Source organism: Globicephala melas, chromosome 8 (assembly GCF_963455315.2).
Source record: "Globicephala melas chromosome 8, mGloMel1.2, whole genome shotgun sequence".
In the NCBI taxonomy this organism is placed as follows: Eukaryota; Metazoa; Chordata; class Mammalia; order Artiodactyla; family Delphinidae; genus Globicephala; species Globicephala melas.
In genome coordinates this window covers 96,088,376-96,112,274 of record NC_083321.1, presented here as the reverse complement: position 1 = coordinate 96,112,274, position 23,899 = coordinate 96,088,376, and the positions used below count along the sequence as shown (strand labels likewise).

Here is a 23,899-nt window from a genome sequence, read left to right as displayed (position 1 = left end):
TTATTTCATACCCGGACTAACACTTTTATCCTTCAAGACTAGGATTTAAAAAATGTACATTTTACCCCAAGTTTGGTACATATAAAGGGTTAAGATCGTATGAATTCAATGGATAAAGAGGAGGGAGAAAAGAAGGAAAGAAAAAAGCAAGCAAGAGTGAAAGGGAGGGAGGATGAAAAGGAAGGAGAGAAGGAAGGACCTAGACTTATGCAGACCTTTCTTGGTGACATCCCACTCCAGCTGAGGTCGTGTTCTTAGGTGGGAAGAATGTGGGTTCTGGAGTTAGACAAATCTGGGTTCAAATCCCAGCCCCGTCTCACCCTAAGTGTGTGGCTTCAGACAAGTCATTTAAGCTGAGTTCAGGTGGCGCATTTGTAAAATGAGGATAACAGCTAACGAAAAGGTGTATTCCCAGAGGATTAGAGATAACGTATGTAAAGCACCCTGCACTTTGGCACTGGCTGGGAGGCTGCAGGGGCTCCTTCTGCACTCGGAAAGCACGGAGAGGTAGGGACTGGTTCAAGAACCAACTCCTAAGAACCTAGGTCTGTGCTCTCCACATTGGATACCCATCACCTTCCCTGAGCAGAAAAACTCAGTTATGGAAATATGGACAGTGAATGAGCAACAATCAAATTAATTTTTACAGACGTTAACAGTATACACCGAGAAAACAAGAGCTCTGCCCCCGGAAGAACTTTCTATAGCCTTGCTCTAACCTAACGACAACTGACGCTCTATGATGCTCACCTGTGTTTCAATTGAGTCTCTGCATTCACCCTGAAAATCTACAGTCTGCCCAAGCGCACCTTGGCCCTGGGTCTGTACAAGCATATTAAGGAGAGCGGAACGTAATACAAGAAGTAACGGAATAGCCGTAACTGTGACCAACTCCTCTGCCAGGTGATCCCTTCCCCCTGTTATTTAACCATGTCTCCTCGAGAGTGCTTCCCGAGTGTCAAAGTCAACGGACGTGAGTGTGTTCTACTCTCCCAGGGCCTGTCCAAGCTCTGCCAAAGGTGCTGATGACCAAAAAAATAATCAGAACAAACAAAAAGCACCTGGATTATCCAAGAACGGAACCCCAATTCTCTAAGCCGCGTTCAGCGATCAAGGCCTCCGTTACCTGTTACAGGCGGGGGACTGGGACCGGGAGAGCCACAGGGCAGGGATCAAGGTGGTCTTATTCTTCAACGTATATTACCAGTGCCTGGCTCGTTGCCAGCTCAGGAAAGATTTGTGCAATGAATGGACAAATAAATGAAAACTGCATGACCGATTGACTAATAAATGGAGGATTCATGAGGATACAGCACAACCTCCTGTCCTTCCAGCTGCCCCCCCAGCCCACCCCCAAATCCAAATCACCTGTTCTTTCCTTACCCGAGCGATCAGCTCCCCGACCATTCCCGTCCAGGTGCCATTGGCCTCGGGCACGCCGTACACGCCGTCCCCGACCAGGCGGATCTTGTAGTTGAACCGGAGGATCTCTGCCAGCTCCTTGAGCATGTCCACACAGAAGCCCTCGTAGCGGTCATTGCCTTCCATCTCCTGGTGGTTTCCCTTCAGCATTAAATACGGGTTTTCCTGCAGCAAAACTGGGCAGCTGTCATTCTCATCTTAGCCCTGGTGTCTCAGCCACACATGACGAGGGGGTCGGGGACACAGGAGGTTGGGACGAAGATGGGGTGGAAGGAGGGAAGTGGCTTGGGTAACGGGGTGCTTCGGAGGTGGCAGTGGGCTCCCCTCCCTGACTTCAAGGTATTTCTCTTACCTGGAACACATAAGGGTCCCACTGCACAGAGGGTCCAGTGGAAGCCCCTCCACCTTGTTTGAGGTCATCATCTGACCCCACCCTGCACTTCGTTCCTTCCTTTTCTTCCCCTTCCTTTGTTTACTCCACATAGACGGATCACGGCGGATTATAAGATACAAGGATGCTGACAACAGAGCAAGCGAGATTCTTACATGCACAGAACAACCGCAAACCCTAGGCAGGACGCGTCCAGCTGTGAGCGTTGGGAGGAGGGTCTCTCTGATGAAACGTCCAGGGAAGGTTCTCTGGAGAAGGTGGGGTGCAAGCTGGGCTCCGGAGGAAGACAGAACACTGACAGATGGAAGTGGTGTGAATGGAGGGCTGTTCATGGGCAGGGGAAAGGCAGGATCAAGGGCAAAATCCCGAGTGAGAAGGAGAGCGGCCCATTCGGTGGACAATGGGGCTGCCCTTGGTGGGAGCCTGGGCTGTGTGGAGGGGAGGGGTGGTGGATACATTTAGAAAGATGAGTTAGGGTCAGCGTGGGCCTTGGGTGCCAGGACAAGGTGACTGTGCATCATACATGTATAGTAGGGAAGCACTAAGGGTTTTAAAGACTTAAGGATGCGAGTAAAGAATGTTATAGAGCACGAGAGAGGTCTGGGAGTGAGGACGGACCCTCTCCTGATACGGGATGCTGAGTCCTGAGCCGTGCTCGGGGTCAGATTGGATTGCAAGGCAGAAGAATCACAGAGAGGGTCAGGCTTGATGCCAGGCTGGGTGTGAGGCACAGAGGATAGGGTCCTCAGACCCCTGGAGACTGAGCAGATGACCAAGGATGATGTCATCGTGGCCACGGATGGTTTGAAAAGGAAGAGGTTTTGGAACGTGTTGAATCTGAGGTGCTGGTCATCGATCCAGGAGGGAACATCTGACTGAATGTTGGAATACGGGGTGAGGGCGGGATCGGGGGCAGAGATGGGGCAGCCTCTGGACAGAGGTGGTGGCTGAAGCTGCAGCATATGAGAGACCATCGGGGGGAAGGACAGCAGAGGGAGAGACCTGATCTTAGGGAGGGGGAGAATGAAGAGCAGCCGTAGAGGAGGACAAAGCAGAAGCGGCCAGAAAAGCCGACAATAGGAAAATGTGGTCATGAAGGTCAAGGAGGAAAGGGTTTCAAGCAGGAGAAGGCAGACATTCCCACAAAGAGAGGAAGCAGGGCTGTGAAAGGGCATCTGGGTCACGGGTCCCTGGAGACCTTCGAAGGCAGGTTGGGGTGGGGAGGGGGGAGGGGATGGCAGAATCCCGCAAGGACGGGTGTGCACGAGGGGTGCACGGGTGAGGGCCGACCAGGATGTTGAGAAGTTCAGAGACAAATGCTGGCAGAGCTTCTCCACCCAACTGCTACCGGTCACGTCTCGCTCCAAACCTCAGTTCCCCCTCTGCCTGCAACAGGCTTGGAGGCTGCCCAGTGTCCACCAATCCCTTGATGATGATTCCCTAAATAGGAGGGTAGCCCAAGGACAGCAGGGTGTAGGTGAGGTGGTAGTGATGGTGTCTTAGGACGGGAGGGACCAGAGTACATGTGTAGGTACAAAGGGAGGAATCCTTAGAAGAGGGCAGATTAGAAAAGGAGGAAAGAGAAGGCTAGTCAGTGCAGCAAAGTCCTGGAAGAGCCAGGGTCTAGGTGAACATGGGAAATGGGCCTGGGGGTAAGGTGGAGAGCATGGATGTGGGTACAGAGGGGGCGCGGAGGAGGCCCAAGATACGGAGCCGTGCCGGCCCCCAGAGCTGGGGGCAGGTAGGAGGGAAGGCTTGGTGCCTGGAAAGGTTTCCTCAGGGAACACGATGTGGGGTGAGCAGAGAGGAGTGCAGGGTTGCCCAGGCCCAGCTGAGTCAGGAGGCGGAATGCAGATGGGCAGCTGGGAGCAGGGCTTGCAAGGACAGTTGGACTTGGGGACGGGCAGGAGGGGAGATGGCTGAGCATCATGGTGGAGTCAGTTCTAGAAGCCAACAGAGGGAAGTGCTGAACTGCTGGTTTGCTGAGCTCAAGCTGGAAGGGGCTTCTGGGCTGGGGAAGACGGGCAGCCAGAGAGGCCAGAGGTCGCAAAGGGAGGAAGGGGGAGAGCGGTCTTGTGGGTGTGATGAAGCGGAAGAGGGGAAGGTCGGAGGTTCCGTGCCAGGGAGAGGGAGCTCCAAGCTGAAGGTGATGTGCTTCTGGTTCATGGTCAAGTGCGCTGTCATGTCCGTGAAATGGGCCCAAGCTCCCTGACTTCCACACATGCTGTCCTCAGCTCACGGGCCTCTCTCTGTCCTGCTTTTGCTTAACCTAACTCATCTCTGTCCCTGGGGTCCCATCCCACCTCTGACCCCAACCCACTTCTCAGAACCCCTACCACACTCGCAGCCAGGCCTCCACACACGCATTATTCGTCCTCCTACACGTGCCGGCTCGCAGGTAGAACGTACGTGGAGCCTGGGACGGACTCCTCCCTGTCTCTGGGGCCCCCACCTGGCCCCAGCATCCAGCACTTGTGGATTGTGTGGGTGAAAAGTGCTGAAATGGCCTCACCGACAGGGCCTGGCTGGGCATTTCCACGCCTGGGTTGGAAGGCAACCTCCCAGGGTATCTTTAACGATCCCAAGGAGTGTCACAAAACTCTTCTCCCTGAGAACTCTCTGCACTTAAGTTAATGTAAAATTCACTGACATATTTAGAGTAAATAAACAGGAAGCCAGTGTTGGAGGGAGGAACCGTGTGGGAGGGGGCGGTGCTCACTGGCACTTTGGAGGGTCTGGGGGCCGCGTGCTGGCCTGGAGCCCTGTCCTGGCGGGCAGTGATGAGGGCAAAGTGCTTAACCCGGGTTCGGATGCAGGGGTGTGTTCTAGGGGTGGGAGCTGCGGCTAATTCTGTGTATTTGCCGGTGTTAACCAATAAATCACTCGCAAGTCCCAACTGCACCCTGACAGTAGCAGGATGCAACAGGCCTGTGTGCTGAGTTTTAAGGGATAAATCATTCAGATGGCCATTTGCCAAGGAGGTCCCCCAAATGGCGAGCAGGGACTAAATTAAGGTAATCATTCCTGGTAAGAGTTACTGACTTCTACACACATGCACAAGAGAAGGTTCTCATTTGAATCGTACTGGCCATGTTTTTAAATGTTCCCTTTCACAAAAGTGTCCTTCCCCACCCTCATGAGCACACGTGTGCATATGTGAACAACCGTGTGCGTGCATGCACTCACACACAGGCACACACACACAGGGTCAGACTGACTTTCCCAGTCTAGAAACATGACCCTGCGGTCTCAGTGTCCCCGTGGGTCTGTGCCAGAGCTCTGAGCCCCGTCCAATTCCAGTCCTGGAAAGGCAGGAAGTACAACCCGGCAATGTCCCCATTTCTCTCTCAAACTCTTAACTGGCTTTTGAGGGACATCTCTGACCCTGTAGGAAGGAATTCCTTCATTCAAATTCTAATCATCAGGAACTTCCCTGGTGGTGCAGTGGTTAAGAATCCGCCTGTCAATGCAGGGGACACGGGTTTGAGCCCTGGTCCGGGAAGATCCCACATGCCGCGGAGCAGCTAAGCCCGTGCGCCACAACTACTGAGCCTGTGCTCTAGAGCCCGTGAGCCACAACTACTGAGCCCATGTGCCACAACTACTGAACCCACGTGCCACAACTACTGAACCCGTGTGCCACAACTACTGAAGCCCGCATGCCTAGAGCCCGTGCTCCGCAACAAGAGAAGCCGCTGCAATGAGAAGCCCGCGCACCGCAACGAAGAGTAGTCCCCACTCACCGCAACTAGAGAAAGCCCGCACACAACAACGAAGACCCAATACAGCCAAAAAAAAGAAAAAGAAAAAGAAAAGAAAATTGTAATTATCAGGCTCCTACTTTGTGTCAGGCCCCCCAGTCTTTCAGGAGCCCTCATTCTGGAAGGGGAGGTAGAGCTGTAAACATCAACTCTAATAGGAGAAAGGTGTGTACAAAATGTGAGAGGCAGGGAGCAGGCAGGAGGCAGATGAGGGAAGACCTCACGGAAGAGGGGACATCAGAGCCAAGCTGTGAAGGCTGTACAAGTATTTCCAGGTGGAAACAGGAATTCACAGAGAGGGTATTCCAGGCAGAGGGAACAGCATGTACAGAGGCAGGGAACAGCATGACGCAGTGAGGAAGTGTCAGGCAGTCCAATGCTGCCAGACCCCACGTGGCATGGAGAGGAAGCAGGTACAGCAGGCTGGGCTGCATGACGAGAGGTTTATATTCCAAGCTCAGGGCCGGTCGCTCCTGGGCAGCACTGAAGTGAGGAAATGACAGGACGGTTCTGATTTTAGAATGACCGCGCAGCCAGAAGGGCGGGGCTAGGGAGAGACAGACTGAACAAGTGAGAAGGGGACCTTTGAGGAGGCCACACGCAGCTCCAGTGAAGAGGTGGCTACACCTATGTTAGGGCATGTGCTTGAGGATGGACAGCAGGTGACAGACTCAGGCAGTCCTTCAGAGGCAGAGCAGGTCCCAGCAATCGTGCCCGTGTTGCCCCCACTCGGCCAGGACTGCCGGTCAGCATTGCTGCAGCTCAGCCAGGCGCCCCCAGGTCTCAGGGGCTTGGTGACACCTCCCCCCCCCCAAATCCTGCTGACATTTCCACGTTGGTTCAGATGAGCTCAGGTTGGGCTGAGATGGGGAGTGGCTAAAACCCTGCGAGCTGGAACTGCCTTCTCCATCCTTTGCTTTGTTCCCCCTGCCTGGAATGTTCCTTCCCAGACGGCCACGTGGTTGTCACCTCACCTCATCAGGTCTCTACTCGGATGTGCCCTTCTCAGTGAAGCCAGCAACCCTCTCCCCTTCCTCAGCTCTGTCTACACCCGAGCACCTAGAACAGCGCCCAGCACACAGGAGTGCCCCCCAAATATTCACTGAACGAATGACTGAAAATATTCGGTGAGCCCCTGTCTTGTACCGAACGAAGGGAGAACTCACAAGCTTGACATTCAAGCCCCTAAGCATTATGGGCCCAGTCCACTTCTCCAGCCTCAGGCCTTTCCCTCTCTACCAATGCCCATTTCCTAGAAACCTGCACTTTTTGGCATTTCCTGAGTGCCTGATAACACTCTCCTTAGTCCACTTCTCCCTCCTCATCAGCCCTGTCTTTGGGGGCCCATCCTCAATGTCCCTCTCCTCGGAAGGCTTTGCTGACCTCCCCGATGGCATGGGACCTCGCTCTCGTTCACCCCCCATGGCGCTAGGCGTGCGCCTCTTTCCTGGCTTTTATCCTGCTCTGCTCACGGGGGATCAGTTATTTCAGTGCAGGGCTCCTGAGCCCCAGGAGCTCATGAATGTAGTGATGGAGGTCCCTGAGCTCTTTTTGTCATCTCGAAAGCCTGAAAGAAACGGACACGTTTCCAAACCTTGCACAGTTAGCAACAGCACAATAGGCTGAACAGGCTAACAGTCGAGTCTGTTTGGGGCTGGGATTCCATCAGTGCGGCCACACTGATTATCTCCTGTGGATAAGATGCTGGGCCCGGCAGGGAAATAGGTTTTTGATTGGTTAAAAGGAGGTGGGGGAAGGGGGCAAACTCATAATTACTTAATACATGCAGTTGGTTAATGGACAGATCTTTTAAAACCTGAAGTCTTCAGGGATGGGGGGAGGGGAGAAGAAGATGACTTTGGCCGTGAACGCACTTGATTCGTGCCGTCTAATAAATTACAGCCTGTTTGAGGACAGAGACTGAGTCTTACTCAGCTTCGTGTCTCCAAGAATGAGCACAGTGCCTGGCACATGGGGGAAGGGCTTGGTAACTGTCGAAGAGAACTGAATCAAATAAAAAAGGCAGATGGTCCCTTGCTCTACAGATTGAGAACTTTCTTCTGACCATCTGGAAATGAAGAAAGAGGCCATGAAAACCCATTGAGATTCAGGTGTCCACTGCCAGGGATGCAACTTGTACAAGTAGGCACCCAGCAAAGCAGGCTGTCGTGAAAGAGTAGGAGCCGCCCTGGGGGACTTCTCCCGCGTGTCCCAGGTGCCCTGCCCTTGGCTGTGCACAGCTGCCCTGGCTGTCAGGGTGCCCCTGGAAGAGGCGTCCACAAACTGTGCTGTCTTGCCACCCCATCCTGCTTCCCCAGCTGCTTTGGAACTCATCAGATATCATTTCCATATGAAACAACAACTTGAGTTTAATTACACTGTCATAAATTGGCCTCCGTGCTGTGATTAGAGCTCCCATCTTCTGTTCACGGGGAGGCTGGGAACGCCTGGAGATGGAGGAGGCACCCCGGAGAGTGGCAGCTGGGAGGCCCAGGGGGCACCCGCTTACCAGGATGGTGGTGACGACCAGGGTGGTATTGAAGAGACTGTCGGAGACGTTGGAGGCGTAGAGGCGGCTGTCCATGCTGAGGCCGTCTGCCACGTGCCACTGGCCGATCTGAGGAGACCAAGGAGACAGGCTGGGAAGGGGTGGGGGGAGGAGAAGGCTGGGGAGCTGGGGTGCTGAGGTCCTTCGGGCCTCCAGGGCTGGGGGAGCTGAGAGGCCGGTCCCCTGCCTCCGGCGGGGGTACATGTACATCACAGAAGGAGGGAGGGACGCAGAGTGCAGAGCAGAGGGGCGGGACCGGGGCGGAGCTACCAGGGCTGGGGGGTCAGGGGTGGGTGGGGAGACTGCGAGGGGAGGGGAAGACTTAAGAGAGAGGTGGAAGAGGAAAATGGAAAAAGAAATCAGGAACGCAACGCAGTTCAGCGATGCTCTCTCACCCAGAAGGGAAGGGAGCCCCTGGAATTGCATCATCTGGAGGCAGGACAGAGCCTTCCCTTTCGCTACAGTCTGCCTTCCATAAAGCTCATTATCTAAATAAGAACCAGAAAGGCTACTGGAGAGAACTGGCCTTACGAGGCTCTTCAATAAAAGTTTGCTGCACGGTTCAATGGATGGATGAACCAGAAGAGGGAAGGAAGAGCAGGCTCTAGTCCTGGTGGATTCGCTTTGCTGGCTGCACAATGGATGGATGAACCAGAAGAGGGAAGGAAGACCAGGCTCTAGTCCTGGTGGATTCGCTTTGCTGGCTGCACAATGGATGGATGAACCAGAAGAGGGAAGGAAGACCAGGCTCTAGTCCTGGTGGATTCACTTTACTGGCTGCGAGAACCTACGCAAGTTACTTCGATCTTTGCGAGTTTCAGTTTCCCCAGCTATAGATGGAGGTAGTAACGTTTGCTCTGCCTTCTTAGAGCCAGCTGAGATCGTGCATGTGCCAGTTCGAGGTTACATGGTTCAGCCAGACCCACGAGGGTGGATCTCCACTGAGTAAACCCAGAAATGACTGAACCTCTCTGAAGGTTTTTCCTCATCTGTAAAATGGGAATAATAGAAACATTATGTGGTCATTGTGAGAATGTATTTCAGCTGAAACTCAATAAATGCTTGTTTCCTTCCTTTTCCCCATTGTCTTGACTCCTAGGGGGGAACATACCCGCAACTTACTCAGTTCCCCCATTTTAGAAAGTCACCTAAATCGAAATTCAGCATCATTGGGTTTTTAGGGAGTTTGTTTGTTTTCTCAGTGGAACCCTTTCTATAACTACACATACGTGTGTGTGCTACCAATACATTTCTACTGGCTGGAGCCCCTGGCAACTCACTTCTGCTGCTGGGTGCTGGAGGTGGGCCACCAGGAGAGATGGCTGATAGCTGGCTAGGAAACCAATGAAATGCACACATACGCCTCTGCCAGGCCCCAGCGGCAGCTTCCCTGGAAAACCCTCACAAGTTCCATGGATGCCACATGGCTCTACCCACCAGAGCTGGGCTCTGGGTTCCTCCTGTGGAAGCTCCAACCACAATAAAGACACATCTCACTCTTGGTCCCCACCCCCCCTCCCCCGGGGCCGGAGCGTTGGGGGTCACAGGGGGCAGTAACCATCTCCCTGACGTCATGGTCTGGACCTTGAAGAGGGGAGGGCCAGGCTGGATGCCTCCAGGTCCAGGCAGGAGCCCGATGGTCTCCCCAGGTGAGTCTTTCACCTGCCAAAGGAGAGATGACCAAAAACCCCTCTCCAAGCCTCAGCAAGGACGCCACCAGAGGGGGCTGGGCAGGTTTCCCCACCTCTGCGTGGGCAGAAAAGTGAGGCACGTGCCCCTGCTCATTTTAGTTTACAAGTCATGTGCTCTGCACATCCACACCGGAAGCCCTGTCTAGATAAAGAAACTGACGCCAAGATAGGAGCCCAACTTGCCCGAGGTCACCTCCCCATCAGCTGAGACCCCTGAGCGTTAACCCCTGGGCTCTTAACCCTGGATGAGCCTCCCCAAGGAAGCCTTCGTGGCTCTCCTGCCCGGCTCTTCCAGCGTCCTACTGCACGTCTTGTTTACTTGTCCACCTCCTCGGCTAGCCTGTGAGGGGCTGGCTTGCTCGTGCTCACAGCCCGGCACCCTGCTCAGGACCGGTACTTGGAGGCCGGGGAAACCATCACTTGGGCTGAGTGCTGCTGTCGGTAGGGCATGAACAGGAGGTAGGCAAGCGTCCTCTGGTCTCTGGAGGGTCCACAGGGGGGACCAGCCAGGTCAGGGTATGGCCCGAGCTTCCCCCCCTCCCCTCTCTCTGCAGGGGAGAGAGATGGGGAAGATGAGGGATAAGCAGCTAGATTTTCAGGTGAAGGGCAAAGGAGAGCAATAGTTACCGGACCCCTCCTGTGCTGGATGTGTTCTATCATCTCTTTGAATTCTCCCACCAGCCTTGTGAAGTAGTGATGATGTTTTTATGTACGAGGAAACTGGGGCTCAGAGGTTTAATGACTTGCCTAAGGTCACCTGGCTAGCAGGTGATGCACGGGCTTGAACACAGAGCTGTCTGACTCCTAAATCCAAGACTTTTCCGTGTCCGCTGCTGTCTCTTGGGCGGGGATGCCAAGGGCTCCTCCACATAAGGAGGAGGAGAAAGGCTCAAAGGAGTCTCGGCCACACAGCAAGAACCCTGGACACGGCTTTTTCCCTCCTGGGTTTTTACATCCACAAAGTCAGGTGAAATGAGGCTGCTTCCCTCTCTGCAAAATGGCTAGAATTGGCTTCTGACAGTCTCCTAGGATAGGAAGGGCCAGATTTGGACAGAAGGACATAAAGAACAATTAGGCCGGATGTCAGCACCTGGATGTTTGGGACAGGACTGAGCTTCTCAGAGTCCTGTCATCTAAACATGCACTTCACACCGACAGGACCAGCAAGACCTCCCCCCCCATTTCCCCCCCCCCATTGTTCTCAGGGGACCCAGTCCTCACTGATTGCCTGCCCCAGCTCCACACTCCCTGTCTGACCCAAGCCACGAGGTAGGTAGGTTGCCACAAAAGCCAGAGACAGAAATAATTTACCCAGACCCAGATCCGACAGCCCGAGCCATGTCGCCTCCCACACCCACCTCCGGGGACGTGGCAAAAAGACAAATCAGCCCCCAAGCTCCAGTCAGGAAATGAATGTCCCACCAACCCTCCCATTAGCCCCCAAGAAATTAATAAACTCATCAGATCCAACAAAGCGGCTTTGGCAGCTATAACCCGGAGCAATCTAACTGAGGAAAGGCAGTGGGAAGGAGAGCAGGAGCCAGAGCCAGGCGCCCTGGGATGCAGGCTAATCGCCCCACCCACTGGGCATCTTGCATGCCACACACATGCCAGGGGTGGGCAGGAGAGACAGCGCTCATCACCGACAACCTGCGGCTCTGTCTCCAGCCAAATTCCCTTGCTCCACCCCGCTGACACCTGCCCCCGAACCTCCTGCAGGGACAGCGGCTTTGTAAACCTCTTCCACAGGCCCACGTGTGCCGGCTTGATTATGCTTCAGATAATGTCTTTCCGTGGCCCGCTCTCTGTGCTTTCTGTCTCTCCCACTTGCTCTGCCTTCCCACCAGTTTAGAGACTCCAGGGGTTGCAGTGAAGGGAGGAGAGGGTATGGATTTGGACACCACCACTGCAAGCCCATACAGCACCTCAAGGCAGGTAAGAAAAAGGCACCCCCGGGCTGATGTGGCCCTGCGGGTGCGCAGCTGGGCATGCTGACTCCAGCCGCTACTCACCACTGAGCTTTTCACAGTCTGTACCACGAATGCAACGGCCCCAGAGTGGGAGGACCTGAGTTTAACTTGGCTTCTCTGCTTATGAGCTGTGTGACCCTGGGTGAGTTACTTAATCCCTCTGAGCCTCAGTTTCCCCATCTATAAAATGGGGGTTAAAATAGTAATGATTACTTCCTAGGGTTCTTAAGGAGATGAAATCTGATGGTATATGTGCCAAGAACTAGGTGAGTATTCATAGAATTTGTCATGCCATCGTCTGAGACAGAAGATGGGCATCTCTTCCGTGCCCTACACTTTGCACTGTAGACTCCAGTTGAGTAGATGAGACCAGTGTCTCATACTCTGGTTCCTGCGCCGGCAATGTCAGTGTTAGAAATGCCAATTCTTGGGCCCCGTTCCAGATCGACTAAATCAGACAGTCTAGGAGCAGGACCCAGCAGTACGTATTGTAACCGGCTCTCCAGTGACTCTGATGCAAGCTGGATTCGAGCAAAGCACATAGAGCAACTCAGACGACAAACATGACGTCAGGGAGAGGCAAGGGTGCAGGAATGAAGAGAGGCTGAGGGCGCACCTGTGGCAAGCTAGGAAACGTTTAAAAACTGGCTCTCCAGGAAAAAAGGCCTTGTCTGATCTGCCCACGTCTGTGGTGTAAGCACGCCCACCATGGCTGACTTCACGCTACCCACATGCAGTCACGGGACACCGAGTTGGAAAAAGTGTATCACGGGCTCTGGCTGGCCGGGCAAGCTGCCGCCACCACGCTCACAGGCCCTGTGCTAGGCGCTCGTTTATGCTTACGCATCTCGCTGCCACCCTACTTATGAGTAAGGAAAGTGATGTCCACCTAGGTAATAAGTTACCTGAATCACAGAGCTGAGGTGTGGAAAAAATCAACGTGCTGCTTCGTTGCGATCACAATATTTAAAACAAATGTGTATTCCTTCCCACGGCTGATTCTATGCTCTCAGAAGAAGTGCTTTGTCAAATATGAAAATCGAGGTAAATATAACTGATATGACACGTGTTCGCACGTGCACAGAAAGCATCATTTATCCAACTTCCTCAAAGGACACAGAATCTATATAAATTAATAATCATCACCTTGCTCCCTGGCTGTATAAAAATTAAATAAATCAAATAAAATTCAAATTAAAAAATAATAATGTTGCTCCTTTAAGCACTAAAATTGGGGGGAGGGTCTTAATTATTTATTTGCAAGTAGTATTTCCCAAAATTCTTTCAAAGGGAATTATACTTTCTGCCGTCCTCTTAAACAGAGGGGACATCTTTACCTTCATGCAGTGTCATCATTTTGAAGCCAGTTATTATCCTGTCCTGTGATATAGTGCTGCTCATTGGTTACTGAAATGTGATGGCCTCTCACCCTCATTTCCGTGCTTTCCTAAGTTAATTTGTCTACTTTTCATAGTGTCTCTTTTCTGATTGTGAACCGTCATTTCCTTCTGCTATTTGGATAGCTGTCTCGAATTGGTCCTTTCCTTCCAGCAGTTGTGTTTAAGATTCCTGGCTGAGCAACCAAGTGACCAAGCCTGAAAGAACTGCTGTAAGGGAAGTACAGATAAGGCCTGATGGGGCCTTTAGTGAACAGACCCTGTGTCATTGATATGGGCAACCCACGGTCCCCTGGAGAGGTGGGTGCTGCACAGTTGAATGAGTGTGGTCTGCCGTGTGACCCTGGATGAGCGTAAGCAAGCTGGTCACTCCCTCAGCAATGCACCATGGGAAATGCTTGTCCAGGGGCCCTGACCGCAGGCATCACCTGCTGAAAGAGCAGGTTGTGAGTCACCCAGAGACCGCATTAGCATCCAGCACTGTGACCTCGGGGCTGGGTGACCCTGAGCAAGTCACTTAATTTCTCACCTTTCCCTGCCCCCCACCCTAATCCAAGCTCCCACTGAACTTGCCCTGGACTAGGGTCCCCCGGGGCCTGTCTTTGTTCTGTTCTCCACCCAGAAGCAGCCAGCCGTCTCTATCAAGTCTCAACTATGATCACACCGGCCCCTGCTGAAACCCTTCAATTCTTCTCCCACTTTCGTTTAAGGATAGAAACCAAAATCCTTAACATGGCCCACCAAGCCCCGTGAGGCCTGGCCTCTGCCCACCCTCCACGCTCATCTCACACCCTCTTTCCCGGCTTTATCTGTGCTCCTGGCACACCTATGAGCTCACGTGCACAAGCGCCTTCCTGCCAGGGTCTCTGTGCGTGCTGTTCCCTGTCTGGACTCTCCTTGCTGCCCGACCCCTTGGCCCCCAGCCCCATTTCAGCTAGTTCAGGGGTTGGCAGACCACGGACTACAGGCCCAATCCGGCCCACTGCCTGTTTCAGGAAATAAAGTTTTATTGGAACATAGTCACGCCGATTCACTGTTGTACTGTCTGTGACTGCACTCACCTACAGCAGTAAAGCTGCAAAGTCTAAATTTTTACTATCTGGGCCTATTTTATAGAAAGAAGTTTTCCAAACCTTCATCTAGTTTATACCTGTTAAAGCCTCAGGCCTCAGTTGAGAAATCACTACCTTCAGGAAGCCTTTCCTTTAACTCCCAAAGTCAAACTTCTCCCCGAACCACATTCTTTTCCTTTAGAGCATCTGGCCCGGGCTGTCATTATACATTCATTAATGAGACCATTGCTCACCACCTGTCTTTCTCCCTGTGCCGCAGGAGGAGAGCCCTCCGCTGTCGCCTGAGCTGGGTGGTCCTGCCCAGAGCAGCCACACGCTTCTCGCTCCCGCCTAGAATCACTTGAGGTTGTCATTTTGCCACTTTGTTCTCTACCAAATAGGTAAAAAGGGATTCATGTTTAAAACCCTGAGGGATTTCCTGACATCCGTACCTGCCTCTGTGAGTACACACACGGCTCTGTAACATTTAATATTCTATGTACGTGTAGATGATTGTTCTTTGCATCAGCGCTGCCAGGATGCAGCTTCTAGACAGGCTGACGTAACTCCACAGCCTGGCAAGTCCTTCTGCTCCAGAGTCAGAGTTCGCAAACACTTACTGATCACCTTTGCACGCTGGGCACTCAGCCACGTGATCTGCTTATGTAAATTTCTCTGATTCTGCATAACAACCCTGTTATCATTCCCACCTGAGAAATGTAGGCGCTTCAGACAACAGTAATAACACTTAAAGGCTTAAAGTAGGCATTTCATACAAGTTTTTGTTGAATGAATGAATGATTGAAATTGAGACTCAGAGATGTCAAACCACTTGCTGAGGATCACAGTTCATAGAGGATGCAACTGGGATTTGAACTCAGGTCCCATTTACTGCTATACTATCTGGTCGGGGTAGGGCAAGTGCAGGCTACCCCGACCTTAAGATCTGGGCCTTCCCACACACCTCTCTGATCACCGTGAACTTGTTCTTTGGAGAATACAGACCTGAAGGTATTCAGCTACAAGAGTCCACGAGAGTGATCCTGACCAAGGCACAGGGTAGTTTCTTAGGGGCTTAGCACAGGAAGATGCAGTGGGACAGCACCAGGAGACCTACATTTTCTTAACTCTTCTGCCATGCATAAGCTCTGTGACCTAGAGCAAGTCACTTAACCTCTCTGAATCTTCCTCATCTGCAAAGTGGAAATAAACGAATCTGCCTACCCATAGTACAGCAATGCTGTTGCTAAGCAACTGAGTTAGTGTGTACGATGGCTTTCGATGAGCCCTAATAAGCCATGGGAACTTAAGATAATAGCACTACTGTCCGTCTGGTGGAAATGCAGCTGACCAGAAGTCAAGCTCTACCCTGCCATGTGCTGTGTGGCCCTGGGAAGTCAATTTTGCTGCCTATAAGACAAGGGTAGTTAGTCTTTCTCCCCTTCTCCTCTTATTGGGATGATATGAGGTGATCACAGATGTGACAAAAGTTTAAAGCCCTATGCAAACGCAAGCTCTTTCTTCCAGATCCTTGTTCTCTAGGGCCATCCCAAAGGTGGACGAGCCATAACCAACGACTCAGTTTTTTTAACCTCAGTTTCAGGGTTCAAAGTTGAAGTCCTCACTAGGAAGAATACATAAAATAATGTATTAGTGTCTCCTTGAGTTCACGGAACTAATTTCAACATACAGGCAGGAAGAATGACAGTCAGATGTGAACCACCATGGCTAGAGGCCCCAGGAATTGAGACTGAGTTACAGTTTGGAGTGTCTATAGTATAGGTCTGTGCCTTGATATATGACCAGCCAAAAAGATCTGTAATGTAAGCCTCTGTGGTGAACCCCTGGCATGAAGGAACAAAATGTTTATGGACTTTAAATCTAATATCTCCAATCATAAAACTTTACTTCACATGGGAGACTGGATCACGAGTGAGGGCCCCTGCCTCAGGGGTTGACCTGGGGAACAGAGGGAGTTATCGATGTTGGTGGAAGAGCTCATTCTCTCAGCCAAAATATTCTTTTAGCGGAAAACATGTGCTTACATGCACAATACTGTAAAAACCCAGGATCAAAGGACAACAGTGGCAAATGCCAAAGGTAAGAGATCAAAAACGATCCCGGGGAAAGCTGGGAAGACTCCCTATCAAATGAGCCCTTCCTGGGCTGATGAAGCCTTCAGCTGAGTTGGTCTAAGGCAGTGTTTTGTTCAACTGCGGCTGCTACCCTTTAGTGGGTTAGGAAATCAATTTAGTGGGTCCAGACCTGCATTTTAAAAATGAAATATATATCCAGAATAGATCAGAGTGCAACCCACACACCAGGGGCAACTACTGTTTCATAAGCTTTGGTTTCAATTATGTGTAGGTGGGTGTTAATGTGCACCCTGGATTGGCAACCAGAATGCGAGTCATGTTCAAAAAGGATGAAAGTGCCTGGCCCAGGGGATTCGGACACCTTACCTGTTCACTACTCTATACGCAGTCCCTAGCAGAGTACCTGCAACACAACTGATGCTGCATAAATACATTTTGGGCATCAGTGAACTCCTATCCTAGTTACTTAGTAAGTAACTAGTTGGTAAAGGACTAACTAGTCCTTTAGTTAGTTAGTAACTAGTTAGTAAAGGACTAACTACAAGTTACTAGTTAGTAACTAGTTAGTAAAGGACTAACTACAAGAAAATTATACAAGCTGATACTTTTGAGCATTTATCACATGTCAAATACTGGACTAAATGCTTTACATTTGTTATTTAATCTTCCCAACCACACTATAAGGGAGGTACTATTGATACTATCATCCCCATTTTACAGATTAGAAAACTGAGGCTCGGAGAGGTTAGCTTTCTTGCCCAAAGTTCCACACATAATGCAGATTCAACCCAGGCAGGTCCACTCTGCTGCACTGCCTCCAAGATATTAATTTTCCTGGGCTGTGGATGTGTAGTTAAATGTTTGGAAAACATTTTAATTGTTATTTCTTATCCATTGGTATTTGCCATAAGCTTTCCTGCTTGAAAGTCCACATCCCTGAGGTCAGACTTTGCTTTGCCTTGCCTTTGATTCTGACTTACGTATTTATGAGAGGATATTTATTTATTTTAACATCTTTATTGGAGTATAATTGCTTTACAATGGTGTGTTAGTTTCTGCTGTATAACAAAGTGAATCAGCTATACATATACATACATCCCCATATCTCCTCCTTCTTGTGTCTCCCTCCCACCCTCCCTAGCCCACCCCTCTAGGTGGTCGCAAAGCACCGAGCTGATCTCCCTGTGCTATGCAGCTGCTTCCCACTAGCTATCTATTTTACATTTGGTAGTGTATATACGTCCATGCCACTCTCTCACTTCATCCCAGCTTACCCTTACCCTTCCATGTGTCCTCAAGTCCATTCTCTATGTCTGCGTCTTTATTCCTGTCCTACCCCTAGGTTCTTCAGAACCATTTTTTGTTTTTAGATTCCATATATATGTGTTAGCATATGGTATTTGTTTTTCTCTTTCTGACTTACTTCACTCTGTATGACAGTCTCTAGGTCCATCCACCTCACTACAAATAACTCAATTTTGTTTCCTTTTATGGCTGAGTAATATTCCATTGTATATATGTGCCACATCTTCTTTATCCATTCATCTGTTGATGGACACCTAGGTTGCTTCCATGTCCTAGCTATTGTAAATAGAGCTGCAATGAACATTGTGGTACATGACTCTTTTTGAATTATGGTTTTTTCAGGGTATATGCCCAGTAGTGGGATTGCTGGGTCGTATGGTAGTTCTATTTTTAGTTTTTTAAGGAACCTCCATACTGTTCGTCATAGTGGCTGTATCAATTTACATTCCCACCAACAGTGCAAGAGGGTTCCCTTTTCTCCACACCCTCTCCAGCATTTATGGTTTGTAGATTTTTTGATGATGGCCTTTCTGACTGGTGTGAGGTGATATATGAGAGGATATTTAAATAAAGTTTGAGGAAGAGGAGAGTGGGGGACAGTGGAGAAAGTAAAGCATCAGGGGTTCTGGCTTCCTGATGTGGCCCTGTCTTCAGCTGGCCCTGGTCTCTGAATTGCACACGTGACCACTAGCTCTGGCAGCCCTTGTTCGGGCTCATCACAGTCCCCTCCACCTGGGGATGCCCAGCTATCCATCACCCCTCGGCCTGAATGTCCCCGCCTTGGGGAGGCCCTTCCCAACCTCTCACTCCCCATCACAGAGACTCAGGCATAATGCCCTGAACTTCTTCTTTGTAGCACTCATCATATAATTATTTAGATAATTATTTATTTCATATAATTATTTAGATAATTATTTGTTTCAAGTCCATCTCCTGCACTACAAAATACATTCCATGACTGGTGAGGCTCTGTCTTATTCCCCACATATGCCCAATGCCTAGTGTGGAATCAGTGCTTAGTAAATATCTGACAATTGCATTAATAATTTCCCCTTTGGAGCTCCAGCTCCCAGGAGAGTGCCTGGCCTAGAATGGGTGCTCAAGAAATGTCTGTTGAATTTAATTATGAAATTCCTTTGGGCAAGTCCCTTCGTTTTAGTCTTCAGTCATCTAACCTATAAAAGAAGGATCTAGTCTAGCCCCTTCCAACTCATACATGAATTCCTGAAAGTGTCAGGTAGATTTATAATGTGGTATAGCTTTTCAAAGGGCTTTGGGGCAAAACCGGAGACAGACAGGCCTGAGAGGGACAACACAAAGAGGCCTCGGAAGGTGACCGTAGGAGGGCACTGGAAGCTCGGCTGCCTGGACACGAAGATGAAGCAGGTTGGACTTCCCTGGTCGTGCAGTGGTTAAGAATCTGCCTGCCAATGCAGGGGACATGGGTTCGATCCCTGGTCCGGAAAGATTGCACATGCCACGGAGCAACTGAGCCCGTGCACCACGACTACTGAGCCTGTGCTCTAGAGCCTGCGAGACACAACTACTGAGGCTGCGTGCCTAGTGCCCATGCTCCACAACAAAAGAAGCCACCTCAATGAGAAGCCCGTGCACCACAACGAAGAGTGGCCCCTGCTCACCGCAATTAGAGAAACCCGCGCGCCGCAAAGACCCAGCACAGCCAAAGATAAAATTAAAAAAAAAAAGTTCTACTAAAAAAGAAAAAGATGAAGCAGGTGGCCACCTACGAGAAGGATGCCAGGAAGGGCACTGTCCCACCTGCCAGGAAACAGCTCTCTCTGAGCCCAGGGGTTGGTTGATGCCTGGCGTTCCTCCATTAGAGAGCCTGGTGTGAGAGCTGGTCAACGTGGAAATAAATATCAAAGTGTTAACACATTATTATTCAATTCACCAGATATTTATTGAGCACCCAGTCAGCGGCACACACTACTTACAAAGGGATGGCAGGTTTGATGCAAGGGAAGAGGGTGCTCTTCTACTCAGACCACACCTGAATATTGCATATCGTTCCACACACCACTCTTTCAGGGAAGCATAGACTAACTGGAGTGTATTGCAAGCATATTGACCAGGAAAGAGATTGAAATCACATTCCAGAAGGAACAAGTACAAGCAGTTCTGGGAAGGATGGACTAGATGTGTGAACCCAAGAAATGGAACTAAGGACAAAAGGAAGCGGGCTTCAGAAAGAAAGAATTCCACCCAATAGATGGAGAAACTTTCTAACAATGAGAGCTTCCCAAGATGGAATATGCTGTCCCTATAGGTATTGCGTTCCCCAACACTGGAGGCATTCAAGCACAGACTCTACTTCATGAGAACACATTTGCAAGAATTCAAGCATTTGATTTGAGTAGTCATCTAGAGGACCTTTATTAATCCTTTTGGCCCCAAGAATGTGGGATCTAGATTCTACTTCTACATCAGGGGAATTAGAAGCAAGGCCAGAGTATCAAGGGGCAGATGAGGTCCTTGGACACTGTGAGAAAACAAGAGAGCAGGAGTATGGGGTCATGAATGCAGAAGGAAAAGGCCACTGTAGGAAAACTTCAGCCATTCTTGTTTGCTCCTTCCTGGTCTTCTCTCCTGGCTCAACTCATTACAGTTGGTTCTCGTTATTCATGGTAGTTGCGTTCTATAAGGTTGCCACAAGCACTGAATTAGGGAGACTGAACCATTTCTCCTAAGGGAAAAGCAGGGTTAGGTTCCTGCGAACCTCTGGTCACAACATTTTCATCAACCAGTTAGCACATAACCTCGATTTATGTGTGTTTCTGCTGATAGACATCTTATTTAATACATACTGTTGATTCAATAATATTGGACAACAGCACTAGATGTCACGCCTGAACAACACTTTTCTAACGCCTGTATTTTCTCTGTAAGGCACATTGCAGATTTCTTGCCCTTAGGAACACTAGATAGCACTTCAGCATTAAGTGCGGGGGTCATTTTAAACAGCAAAATCTCCAAGAAAAAGCACAAAAATGGGAAAGACATGACACTGCAGAGACTGTGAAAAGCACACTTGTTTACAGTATGAGCCAAAAGAAGGCAGAGCATCACCCTGCTGGACCCCAGCTGGGAACATGCCTGGCGACCCACTCAAATTTTTCACTGCTCTGTGCGTGTCTGTGAAAGCACCAGGACTACTGCATTGGGATTACAAATATATTTTAGCGAGCAGACCAATTTGCAAATATGGAATCTGCAAATAACGAGGATCAACTGTACTCGTCTGCACCTGAATTTCCGACTCTTGCCAAGATGTGCCCAGACTTCTATCCCGAATCCCCAGCCTCTGGGATGTGAAGTGGAATTTAGTCTCGCCCTCACCACTCCTCCTGCCAAAGAGAACAAACCAACAGTGGCTCTGGTGACAGATAAATACTACGTAGGGCAGGAATGGAGCCCAGCTCACCCCACTGGACTCTGGCTAAGTATGCCAATCCCCAGTGAGGCTCTTAGGAATCTAACAGACTCTCCAACTAGCTGAGGGTTTCAGAAGTTAAATTTCCCCGAGCAGGGCAGCGAGGATGCCCACATCACCTTTCTTTTTGGACAGATGTACTGATTTTGATGATTTCTTTTGCCTACATCTCAACTCCCTCTTTTGTTCTCATATGGTCAAAAATCTCACAGACTCTCTTCTAAACATTTTGGAAGATAATCAAACTAGCACGGGGTGAGTGCACGGCAGAGTCTGTAAATATGAAGACTCAGCTGCACAGCCCTCTCTCACCTCCCAGAAGACGGAAGACGTTTCAAATTATCTGCCGAGGAGAGAATTTATCAGAGAGCTCAGGCATGCTCGAGATTTTTCATCTTACAGGAAAATTACTGCCCACGAACACGACACAGTCAGGGCATGGAGAGTGCCCGGCTTCATTTGTTAAGCTCGCCGGGTACAGAAGTATCTTGGAGAAGCAATTGTATTAATAATACACAACTTTGAGCTCTGAACGGCAGATGCCAATTGAACTAATGGTCCTAACGAAGCATCTGGGCTGAAGGATGAAGCTAATCACCCCCATCTGCCGTCCTCCAGGAGTCAGGAGGATGCTGGAGGGTGGGGGGAGACGCATCGCTGAGCTTTCAGGATGGACTGAGGATGGCCCATTGCTGCCCCTAGATGGATGCAGGCTGCAGGTGGGAGACGGTGTGTGGCTGGGCCTCACCGTGCTCTGGGAAGATGGGGAGCTTTTAGCTGGGGGTGGTGGTGGTGGGTGGGTGTCAGCAGCTCTTGTCTGGGCAGTGCCATGTCAGGCAGGCCCTAGACGTGCTGGGGATTCTCCCAGGAGTAGAGCCTTGACTTCTGGTTTTCGTCTGCACACCCACCCAAAGCCACTGCAAAGTGGAACTGGTGATACCACCACGTTAGGGAGTGGAGGACAGAGGTTAGGGACGGAGGAAGGAGAGGGAGGGGTGGAGGAGGGCCATGGGGAACCCTTCCTGAAGCAGGGAGGGGCCAGCTGGCAGAATTTATTTCTACCAGCCTGGTTGGCACGGGCTGGCCCTTGCAGCCTTCTTGCAGGGCTCTGGAGTTGCAGCAGGAGTGACGTGAGCATATGGCTCAGCCCTGCTCTGTCTTTCTGTCTTCCCCAAACCAGGCGAGAAGCGAGATCCCGGGAATACTGCATGCAGAGAAAGAGAAATATATTGACAGACATTCCCCCGAGAGACAGCAGAACTAAAATTTGCACAGTAGAGTGGAATCCTCAAAGCACATCTATAAAAAATATTTCATTTTGTTCTCTCAAAAATTTGATGACACACACAAAGCAGATCCTATGATGACCGTCGTTCCTGTTTTACTGAGGATGCGATCAAGGGACGGAACGTGGGGAGCTATGAGAGCTGGCGCTGGCCTGAGCCCTTCCATGTCCCCATGGTGCCCGCCCTGCATACAGCTCCCTCTCACCTCCCCGGATTTCCCCTTTCCCCCCCACCCGCCTGTCTGCGCTCCCCACACCTCTGGCCTGGAGCCTGCCCCGTGTCTCATCAGAGCGAACTGATGCGGGCTGCTTCCTGAGACTAAATTAGCAGCTCTCCCAGGCATGAGCCAGCTGAAGAGACGCGGGAAGCAGTCGCTCAGAGCTGGCAAACTTCCCCAGGCTGAGCTCAGGCGGGCTGCGTGATCGGGCATATTACAAGAAATAGATTGCAAACGCAGTCCTTTAAAACCCTGCTCCTCTGTCCCAAAGCAGCCCCCCGCCCCGGTTGAAATTTTAAGTAACTCTAATTTGTCTGCCGGCTGATGTGTGAATAAGCGTCTATAGTCAGTGACTTTTCCATCAGAGCTGATAAGCAGGAAGTCCCTGTGCTTTGGGAGAAAGAACCAGAAATCTGTGGGCCAGGGAGGCAGGAGGCGAGAAGGCCGTCAGGCAACACCCTTCGGAAGCCAGCTCTTTGGCCCCTCGGCTGTCAGTCATCCTGGGGGGTGGCCAGGAGAACCAGATGCCCTCACGGGATGAGGCACTTGATAGACTTTTAATTGACGAGAGGACTATTGCTGTTAGAGAACGGAAAGCAAATGGAAGGGGAGAAACGCATCAGTGATCGGAGGGGCCTTCCACTCCAATTTTCAAATTCCAGTTGCCAATGGGGAGGCTTGTCGTGTGGAATCTCTCTTGGACAAATGGGGAGCAGTGGCTTTGGAACATTCTCGTGACAAAATCCTCGGGCTCCACGCTCTCCGCACACTCCCCGGGTCCTAGCACCCCAGGCCCTCGTTCACTGGTGCATCTTTTCTCCCAGCCCAAGCTGAGCCCCACTCCCAGCTGGGCGGTCTGTACTCACGGAGTCCCCAAGCCTGGAGCGACAGCTACAGTAGAGGCAGGCCCAGGGAGCAGGCTCCCTGAGCTCTGGAGACTTGAGCAGGAGTGGCCGGGTGAGAAATGGGGGCTGAGGGCGCAGGCATGGGGCGGCGGAGGGGGGGTGGCACAGGACGAGGCTCGAAGGTAGGCAGGGACCAGCACGTAACAGCCTTGCTCTGGAGCTGCCATTTACCCTGAAAGCCAATGGGGGCCACGGTGAGGTTTTCAGCCCCGGAATGACGTTCCCATCTGCGTTCTCTGGTGGAGAGAACTGGACTTGATAACCTCTCAGGTCTCCTCCAACCCTAAGAATGTAGGATATTCTGTGAGATATTGTCAACTATTTTAAACCTCACGCCAACCCCCGTTCTCCCGGTGCCTTAGTTAAAAGGAATAAGTGACTTCTCAGTAACCTTCAAAGCAGCCCCC

At 50.9% G+C, this 23,899-nt stretch overlaps 1 protein-coding gene across 7 annotated transcripts in view; it reads right to left on the bottom strand.

The window, feature by feature from the left end:
- Positions 1 to 23,899, bottom strand: part of GRIK4 (glutamate ionotropic receptor kainate type subunit 4) — a 446,784-nt gene that overhangs the window by 72,875 nt on the left and 350,010 nt on the right. For 5 of the 7 annotated variants that reach the window (XM_060304197.1, XM_060304199.1, XM_060304201.1 and 2 more), the window contains 2 exons: positions 8,084 to 8,191; positions 1,369 to 1,587 (listed from right to left, as the gene is read on the bottom strand). In XM_060304197.1, the coding sequence (XP_060160180.1) occupies positions 1,369 to 1,587; positions 8,084 to 8,191 (327 nt within the window). The remainder of the gene's footprint in view (positions 1 to 1,368; positions 1,588 to 8,083; positions 8,192 to 23,899) is intronic. The other 2 variants (XR_009564976.1, XM_060304198.1) reach the window with 1 other exon arrangement.